The sequence below is a fragment of a genome, unplaced genomic scaffold (genome assembly GCF_019419815.1).
Source record: "Pyrus x bretschneideri cultivar Hongxiangsu unplaced genomic scaffold, Pyrus_bretschneideri_v1 Contig22, whole genome shotgun sequence".
Lineage (NCBI taxonomy): Eukaryota > Viridiplantae > Streptophyta > Magnoliopsida > Rosales > Rosaceae > Pyrus > Pyrus x bretschneideri.
In genome coordinates this window covers 6,209,763-6,219,754 of record NW_025999524.1, presented here as the reverse complement: position 1 = coordinate 6,219,754, position 9,992 = coordinate 6,209,763, and the positions used below count along the sequence as shown (strand labels likewise).

The following is a 9,992-nucleotide window of genomic DNA, read 5'->3' as shown; positions in this document are numbered from 1 at the left end:
GAAGAAGAAGAGGAAAAAAAGGAGGAAGGAAAAAAAAAATTCCCCCCTGTCGGTGCAGAAGAAGAAGGGAGAAGGAGAAGGAGGAAGAAGAAGAAGGGAGAAGGAGAATGAGGAAGAAGAAGAAGAGGAGGAGGAAAAAAAGAAGGGAAAAAAAAAATTTGAAAACCCATCAAACCCCAAATCCACCACTTTCATCCATTCTCCACATTCTCTTCCGCACCCATCCTCCACCTTCTCTGCTCACCCATCTTCCTGCCGACAGGATCTGGGGCTTTTTTTTTTTTTTTTTTTTTTTTTTTTCTGGGTTGCAGGAGGGAGAAGAGTAGGTGTGGGGAAATTGAGTGTGGGTGTGGGGGGAAGACAAATTGGATTTTTTTTTTTTTTTTTTTGTTGAGATTTGCAGGTGGGGGAAGAAGATGAAGATGGGGAGAGGAGAGAGGAGGGAGGAAGGGGGAGGGGAGGGACAAAATGAGGCTTTTTTCTGCTTTTTATTATTATTTTAATATTTAAAAAATATTAAATAATTGTTTTTCAGTTTTTAATAATTTTTTAATAGAAAGTAGGTCCCGAATCAAGCTACGTCAGTACTTAACAGAAAAACTAACAGAAAAATTGATGGAGGTATGACATTGTCATAAATTCGTAAGATGTGGTATGACATTGTCAATTTTAAAAGATGAGGTATGAAACTGTCGTGACCCTAATAGTTGAGGTAGTTTTTTGTACTTTACCTTTTTTTTTTTAATTTTACTTTTATTTATTATTTTAATATTTAAAAAATATTAAATATTTTTTTTTAGTTTTTAATAATATTATTTTTAATAGAAAATGGTCCTTATCTATTGCCACGTCAGCATTTAACAGAAAAGCTAACAGAAAAATTGACGGATGTATGACATTATCACAAATTCGTAAGATGCGATATGACATTGTCAATTTTAAAAGATGAGGTATGAAACTGTCATAATCTCAATAGTTGAGGTAGTTTTTTGTACTTTATCATTAATTATTTTTTGTTACAATTAAGGGTTTTGAACTCTAGATTTGTCTGCTCTTGCTTTTATCTTTACCCAGCTTCACCGCTGGGCTAAACTTAGTGACTTGTCAAAACAATAAATTTAGGGTAATGCTATTCACACATCATTTTTTACTTCACACACTCTAGTCATTTTTGTCTATTGATCTTCTTTAATTCATTCAATCCAACAGCTCGAAATATAGGCACATATGTGAGAAGTAAAAATGTGTGTATGAATAGTAGTGTTCTAAAAATCGGACTAGGCAGTGAAGGCCCGCCGCGATTTAGTGCAAATTGTTTCAAAAAATTGGTCTGGAGCTAGGTGGTCCTAGACGGGCTAGGCAGCACCTATGCAGTTTGTTATTATTATTATTTTTTTATTAATTGTTTGATTTTTTTTTCTTTTTTAGTTTCATGGTGGTATACTTATAGAAATGATGTACATAATTTGCAAAGAATGGATTATGTTAGATCCCACATCTTCCAAGAGACTGAATCCTCTATGCCTTATATGTATAGGGCGTGGCATAAAGCGGACAATATCGTGCTACGGCAGAGCCGGTCTGGGATGTGACATATTGACTACAAGTTCATCTAATTGTGAAAGGACTTGGGGCAGTTTTGAGGGGATACATATAAAGAATAGAAATAAACTAGATACAACAAGGTTAAATAATTTAGTCTATGTCCAATCCAATGTAATGATCATGACCAAGAAGAATTTAGTTTATCATCCAAGAATTCTCCTCATTATGATTATATGCTTACTGTTTTTTAAATATTGAACTTGTTGGATGGATGTACTTTGTGTATTATTATACTTCTATTTTTTCATTTTGTCATTAGTTTATTATCCTTACAAGCATAATTTTTTTCAAGTGTAAATAGACACTTATTTACAAGATATACAATAAATTTACATAAATCCGCCTTAACCATCTAGGCTCCCGCCTAGCCACTAGGCCTCTGCCTACCACCTGATTAGCACCTAACGTTTTTTAGAATATTGATGGATAACACCACCCTAAATTTAAGTCAAACTAAAATAAAATATAATTAATGAATGGGCCTAACTATAAGTTTGATTCTTATTGTCACATTCCGGCTCGAGTGCCCACCACATATCAGGTTCAACTCTACCGTAGCACGATATTGTCCGTTTTGGGTCCCGACCACGTCCTCATGGTTTTGTTTATAAGAACTCACACAATAACTTCCCAGTGAATTGGGCTCCCCACCACATCCTGGACCGAGATGTGACACTTATGAAGTAATTAGTTGCAACTATTAAACTCACACCACTACAACAACAATATAGCAGAGATGCGGGAAGTAACAATATGCATTAAGAGGGTCACTCAAAGGTGATTGTGAAATTTGGTTCTTCTAATATCGTGATCATGTTGCGAAGCGAGTTGAAAGTGGTTGCAAACGATTGACAGCGTAATTCACGATGTATTGCAAATGACTAGACAATTGGAGTCAGTTGACTTTTTATACTCGTCGTTAATCTAGCTAAGTAACTCACCCTGATGGCTTCCTTTGCACCCAAATATGGGGTATGATGTAAATATTTTTCTAAAAAGTTAATAAATATTATTATCGTTTAAATTAATCAAACTCACCTAATTAAGGATTAGGCGAATAATATTGATGTAGATTGAAGAAGCTAGCTAGATGATGGAAGCGCGAACGTAGTTAAAACGTAGAAGGACTTGTCGACTTGTTCTTCTTCTGAATTATCCACCAAAGTCTTGAAAGTCACGCATCCCTATTTCTCAAGTCATAACCAAACCCATTATTATTATTACACATCTGAATCAGCTATAAACAACGCCACCATTAAAAATGAGAATAAAATACACCAATAGGGACCAATACATATTAATTTCAATATTTTCATTAGAAAAATAGTGAATTATATATAAAAATTGAAATATTGAGGTCGAGCACTAGGGGCGACCAAACCTGGTATTTTCTTCAAAGCTGAAAGCCATCCTCTCTCTTTCTCTACATGATCCATCTCCATGCCTTCCGCTCCTGCTTTATCTCATGACTTCCATGGCCGAAATCCAAAAGAAAACCATTACTCCCACTCCTAGTCCTACAACTTCTCCTACTCCGTCCGTATCCAAATCAAAAAGCAGTTGTTTTCTCGCTTGCTTCGGATTTTCTAGGCAGACGAGTCACAGACAGAGTAGGAGATCAAAGTCGGCCCCCATCATCAGAAAGGAAGCCAACTATATCCGAGAGGATCGTGAAAACCATAAGATTGATATCGAGGGTGAACATTCAACTGGTAATACTAGTCAACGCAGCTGGTATTTGATTTCTTGGTCAAGTTGGAGGTTTCACACCAACAAGTCCGCCACCAAAACCGTCCCCATCGACGCCTCCGGTACCACTGTAACCACCATCACCGACAAACGGAAACGTCCGTGCAAGGTGGTCAAGTTCTCCAGCTTGCAGACCAAGTCAAAGTCTGGTAACCTCGTCTCTATTTCCGAAGACGTAATTGCGGCCACCACCAATGGGGAGCCGCCAGGGACCCCAAGTAGGGAAGAGGCTGAGCCGCCTCCCGTCGTCTCAGACCCGCAGAACACTATTACCCAAAACCCTCCACAGGTATAGTAATTTATATTCATTATTTCACTCGTAGTTATTGACCTTTAGATTCGAGGTTTCAGAGATTGATTTTGCTCCCCCAATATCACTTGTATGGAAGAAAATAACCAGCTTAATGTAATTGTTGTGCTTTAATTTATTCCATTGGTTACGCGAATTAACTTTGTTGTAAATTAATTATTTGTGCCGTTGCAGACCAACACGATCAACCTCGGAAGTAGGAACCATTTGGAGTCCCCTAAGGATGGCACGTGTCAAAATCTGTTTTGCCGGAAAATTCATTCACTAAGAACAAATACAACTAGTGCAGGATCAGGTGGAAGAAAAGGGGCATCTAGCAACCAAGGCCAACCCGGTTCACCGGCTGTACAGGAGGCTAGGACGCCCAAGTCTCGTACTCGGACAACAACCGCCGTGTTGTCACACTCCGTGTCTTTCCCCGCTCGCGAAAGCCAAACTCAACAGGCAGCGCCGGCAACTCCGTCGGCAGTGACACGCAATTTTAGTAAACATTATTCGTCGTGGTCGTGGTCGACAACCGTGTCAAACAACGCCGGATCGAAAAATAATAATAGGGGGAAGGTAAAGGCAAAGGGAGAGTCGAGTGGAGCCAATAGGAAGAATTTGGACCCACTGGTTGGTATGTCCATTATTTTGGTGACGTTGATTATTATGCTAGTATGGGGTCGTTTGTGTGCTATCCTTTGCACGTCCGCATGGTTTTACTTCATCCCGCGCCTAAGATCAGCAGCTGCCGCCACCGCTACTGCTGCCGATGGATTTGGATCCCCTCACCATAATTCCGTTTCCAATGTTAATACTCCGCGGGCCTTGGATATGAATTCCGAGGAATGCAAGAAGAAGGTCGTCTTGGAGGGATTTCTCGAGAGGAATCACCGGAATATTATTCCATGAATTTGCATGCGAAAATTGGACCATTTGAGGTGCGGTAAAAGGAAAAGAAGGAAACGAACTTCAGTCAAATCAAGAATTAGTAATCTACTACCGTGATATTTCGAAAGTATATGTTATTGGCACGTATGAAATATTGATTGTTTCATCATTTTGTCCTTACTTAGTGCCTTGTCTGTAATTAAAATTTTGAAAACATTAAAATATTATGTATCATAAAATACTTGTGTAAGCTGTTTTAATTCCCACCGATTTTTCTCTCCTTAACGATTAATATTAACTTACTAATATTATCGTTTTTGTGAGAAAAAAATTTCAACTTTTCTGGTGGATTTTATTTTAATTGGATGTTTGGGATTATCACGTGAAAATTGATGTGCTATAGTGGTTGAGAGGAAAATGGATGGATGGAGTTGGACAAGTTGTGGCCCCTGATATACCCCGTCAAACTCAAACACGTATACATGCCAAATTGCCAATCACATCTGTTTGTCTTATTCTCTAACAATCAAACTTTTTACGTATTTCGTCAAATTAACGCGCCACTTTTTATTTCCTTAATTGGTTAGTTATATTAAATAACCAAGTTTAGAATCGATATAAATGAAGGCTAAAAAAAACTAGGTTTAATTTAAAGGAGATGGATTCTCTTTGGATCTAGTTGTTCTAATCTACTTAGTCAAATTATCCGGAACATTAAAATTTGATCAAACAACTAAAGTTATTATAATTTTTAAAGTGGACTTCTGTTTGTAGCCGTTTGATTAAATTTTAATGATTTGGATGATTTGACTAAGTGGATTAGGATAACTGGATCCGGAGAAGATCCATGTCCTAATTTAAATTTGCGAAGTCTATCCACAATATAGACAAGAGAAAATGGATTTGGTGTATTCTATGCCATCACACTTTATTTCATCCAAAAATGGAGTGGATTTGTTTCCCATGAAGCACGTCGAGAAGACTGTATATCAATTATTTTCAAACAATATTTCAAACTTTGACATTTGACATCGTTTTTTTTTCTTATCGCCAATTTTGCGTAGCTACGCGTTTGGTTAAAATTATAATTATTAGAAGGCTTCCTTAACTTAGTTTCCATACATTTCCATAAACTAAGTTATAGTTTATACATTAATCAACTTGCACACGTCTGGGCAATTTGTCAAACAATTTAAATAAAAACTATTTACAATATTTTGATTAAAAAATTCTACAAAATTGTAACATACGTTGTAAAGGCAAAGCTAGCATATGATAAATTTTGCCTGTAAGAAATGCCAAGGAGACTTGCTCAAAAAGTAAGCCTTCGCAAATTCACTAGCCACGTATGGATTTGATTCAATACAATAATTATAATTTGGGCTATTGTATAATGGAAAAACAACTTGCAACAATAACTATGAGTTTTGAAGACCCAAAACGTCAAGCTGACTTCCACCAAGCCCACTTCGCCGGCGACCTCTACCCTCTAGTCGGAAGCTTTGCCCGCAAAGTGTTCTCTCGACACCGGCTGGAGTTCCCTCCATAAACGCCGGCACTATGCGCAATCCATTATTTTCTAGTAAAAAATACGCAACATACCATAACCTATTAAGGCCACCACAATGTGAAGACCTGTATTTTAGAAATGCATATATATGGTAAACGATAGTGTTAGTATTGTGATTAATTAATTGAGCTATATATATTTTTCAGCTGGTAACTCATTAAATTTATTATCGTTAATTTTCATACTCTATGGATTACACAAGTCAGCCAAGAAAATATTGTTTTTGGGCCCATTTCTTGAACAATTCCAACGACACAGGTTTTCTTGTTTTCTTCCGTATGCTGGAGGTTATGAGTTTGAAACTTTGAATACTGACAAACTTTGAATACCATATTAAACGACAAAATTTAAAAAGTCCACTACTGAAAGAATGAAAGTTGCTGCCACCGTCGCCACAATGGAATCCGGCGAACCATCACCAAGGACACCAGAATCGCAAATTATACATTCGAAAATTTCTATATTTAGAAAGAAAAAAAAAATCATATGAAGAGTGATTTTGAAATGCCAACAATAATTTTCCATTTTTTATCCAATTTACTATAATTTTTTGGTTTCTTGCAATTTTTGGGCCGAATGAAAAGCTGTGTGCGTAGGGTGACATGGACTACATATTAATGGGCTGATTTTAGGAGCTGGTGTTGGCGGGCTTTAAAGGAGCCCAATTCAACAATTCATCAGCGGTCATAACTCGCAACCTTAACCCGACCACATAGGATCTCAACCCAACCAACCCAGATCCGAAAACACGCACGCTCACTGTGTCTCTCTTGTCTCCCTAGAAAAACTGTTGGAGCTTGGAGTAAACGTTTGAACCCATAAACCCTATCCCTCACCTGCGAGTCCCTCTCCTCGTTTCTCTCACGATGAGAGGCTTAATCTCAAACGCGAAGCTCCTGGCAAGCAGCAGGCCATGGGACCCATCTCTGCGCAGCTACAGCTTGATTCCGATGGTCATTGAGCACTCCTCCCGAGGGGAACGCGCGTACGACATCTTCTCCCGCCTCCTCAAGGAGCGGATCATCTGCATCAACGGCCCCATCAACGACGACACCTCCCACGTCGTCGTCGCGCAGCTTCTCTTCTTGGAATCCGAGAACCCGTCCAAGCCCATCCACATGTACCTCAATTCCCCCGGTGGTCACGTCACTGCAGGTCCTTTTATCGCTTCCCATCTTTTATTTCTGTTTAATTTTTTATAGGTTGTCTGAAATTCTCGTGCTTTAATTTGTAGATATTGTTTTGGTTTTCTATTTGTCGATTGCAATTTTAACATGTCAGAAATGCGGTGGAGGATTTTGTTTTCTCATTTTAACCCATTCTGACTTCCATTTACAACCTGATTTACCCTTTTATATGTTTGGTGGTTGTTTATTGTTATATTACCAGTTGAGTGAATTGATATTTGCGGCAAGGATGATTGTAAATCATAAGCATTATCAGGGAGAACCATGAGATTTTCTTATGACTTCGCAATCTATAAAGTTGTCGAGTGGAATTTGATTCTACAAACCGTCACAAAATCAAACTGTTAGACAAGTCATTGACTTGCATAGTCATTATACGGTAGCTTAATAGTTGATGATGGATCTCCACTTTTAAATTACCATTGTATGACCATGTACACGAAATATCACCAGTGTTTGTGGCACTCACTTTGTAGTTGTACACTCCGACATGGGTCCTTTTCACCGTAATATTACATGGTATCTGAACTCTATCTTGGCTACTACAGTTGTATCCTTACAACAAACAACAACAACAACAACAAAGCCTTATCCCACCAAGTGGGCTCGGCTGTATCCTAGAACGCCACTGGGCTTGGTTTTGTGCCAAGTCTTCTGTTACCTCCAAGTACTCTGTGTCTTTTCTTAAAGTCTCTTTCCAAGTCTTGCTAGGTCTTCTTCTACCCCTTTTGACACTAGCCTCCGCCTCATAATCGCGTTGTGTGGGATTATAAGTATTGGACATTTAAGGAAAATGCTGTATGAGTTTTCTTAAGGTAGATGTAGATGGTAGGTTCTTATGGAATTAGAGTTTGGTAACCAGACAACTTGTCTCTGTATAACTTTACGAGAATATTAAGAAGAAAAACTAGGTATCACAACCATGAATAGAGTTGTGTCTTGCACTTCTTCACTTTCTTGAAGTGTCTCAATATTTGACATGCTTAAAAGCATGCAAGTCTATGCTCCATTAGTCTTTCACAATAAGAATCAAGGTCGCCAAAACTGAGGACTAACCACATAACTGCTACAGAGCTCTTTTATGATTTTATCCATCTTCAAATTTGCTGTTTAGAAACTGAAGGCTTTGGAGCCGAGACTTACGTGCTCTCCTAAAGCATACTGAAAAGGTAGATACAAATTGAAGGGGAAACAAGATATGGCTAAAGCCATACTTGATTATGATGTTCCAAATCATACTCCACGAAATTAGGATAAATCCTTATTCTTTATGTGTTTTCTTGGGTCAAGAAGTCAACTAATTGTAAGCCTTGTACCAGCAACTAGTTTTTTTTTTTTTTTTTTTTTTATTTATTTTTGGGGTGGGGGGAATCAATTGTAGTTTAAGCTATTCCGATAAAATACAGAAAGTCAAGGAGTTTCTACTACAAACGTTATTACAACGCTATATGTTTGTACTCTTATCAGTTACAATGATATGTTATGATTCTTTAATTTGCCGATACTTCTGATTTAATTTTTGAACAGTATAGCTCTGTTTTGTACTATACATAAATAGATGAGACTTGTTAGAAGATGTTAACAATAAATAAAGAAATAGACGAGACTCAATGCACGATTTGGTTAAAATTCACAAGCATTGTTACACGGTGATGATTATGTATTAGTTCATACAGGTCTTGCAATTTATGATACGATGCAGTACATTCGGTCACCAATCAGTACCATTTGTTTGGGCCAAGCTGCATCAATGGCTTCTCTTCTCTTAGCTGCGGGCGCCAAGGGTGAGAGGCGGTCTCTCCCAAATGCTTCAGTTATGATTCATCAGCCTTCAGGCGGGTACAGCGGACAAGCAAAAGATATGACAATTCACACGAAGCAGATGGTTCGTGTCTGGGATTCCCTTAATGCGTTGTACTCGAAGCATACGGGGCAACCAGTAGATGTAGTTGAGAAGAATATGGACAGGGATAATTTTATGACCCCAGAAGAGGCAAAGGCATTCGGAATCATTGATGAGGTGATTGATGAAAGACCAATGGCTCTGGTGACTGATGCTGTTGCCAATGAAGGCAAAGAAAAGGATAAAAGTTCAAAGTAGGATCAGAGATTTAGGTCTCAGTGAGAAACCATCTCTCCTTTTTAGTTTGCAATTGAACTCCTCAGAATTATATTTCTCATGTGTCGGTCCGTCCCGGAAGTTAACATGATTTGTTTCTCCCCTTAGCATTCATTTGGAATTCAGTATTTTCATAAAAAAGTTCTATCACTTACAATCTTCGACTTTTGAGCGATGAGAAAAAGAATGTTGATAGACTTTATTGGCGGGAGCAGGTAAACGCTCTAAGCCACTTAATATTGTATCCCTTCTTAATTTTTTTCTTCTACATATTTTGCTTATATATCCTAGTTGCTATTTCTATAAAGTGAACAAAGATATTTACATTTTAGATTTATAGAATAGATGGAAAGAAAATTCCGGGAAGAGGAAATTAAGAGAGATATGTAAAAGATTAAGGAGTCCTTGCCACGTACACAGACAGCACATACAACCATCTCTCGGAGCGAGTCCCGACCAACCTCATCTTCCTAAATTAATTTTTTTTTTAAAAAAGAGTTTAATGTTTTTGTCCCAAGTACTAATATATATATATATGTATGTATGTACAGTGTCAACCAAGAATAAAAGAAAAATCGT

The 9,992-nt window shown here is 37.8% G+C and overlaps 2 protein-coding genes across 2 annotated transcripts; both read left to right on the top strand.

Annotated features, from left to right (window-relative positions):
• Positions 1–2,860: 2,860 nt before the first annotated feature.
• On the top strand, positions 2,861–4,558 carry LOC103943215 (flocculation protein FLO11). The gene is made up of 2 exons (XM_009353453.3): positions 2,861–3,643; positions 3,839–4,558. The coding sequence occupies exons 1-2, from the start codon at positions 3,071–3,073 to the stop codon at positions 4,556–4,558; spliced, it is 1,293 nt and encodes a 430-aa protein (XP_009351728.2). The 5' UTR covers positions 2,861–3,070.
• A 2,284-nt stretch (positions 4,559–6,842) lies between these two features.
• On the top strand, positions 6,843–9,575 carry LOC103943214 (ATP-dependent Clp protease proteolytic subunit 2, mitochondrial). The gene is made up of 2 exons (XM_009353452.3): positions 6,843–7,262; positions 8,971–9,575. Exons 1-2 carry the CDS (start codon positions 6,974–6,976, stop codon positions 9,393–9,395), a joined length of 714 nt encoding a protein of 237 aa, XP_009351727.1. The 5' UTR covers positions 6,843–6,973; the 3' UTR covers positions 9,396–9,575.
• Positions 9,576–9,992: the final 417 nt, after the last annotated feature.

Bases quoted from the DNA above. Each gene is read 5' to 3' on its own strand.
- LOC103943215 (XM_009353453.3), top strand. From the start codon at position 3,071: ATGACTTCCATGGCCGAAATCCAAAAGAAAACCATTACTCCCACTCCT. The intron at 3,644-3,838 runs GTATAGTAATTT...GTGCCGTTGCAG, and splicing joins TTACCCAAAACCCTCCACAG to ACCAACACGATCAACCTCGG.
- LOC103943214 (XM_009353452.3), top strand. From the start codon at position 6,974: ATGAGAGGCTTAATCTCAAACGCGAAGCTCCTGGCAAGCAGCAGGCCA. The intron at 7,263-8,970 runs GTCCTTTTATCG...TAGTTCATACAG, and splicing joins CGGTGGTCACGTCACTGCAG to GTCTTGCAATTTATGATACG.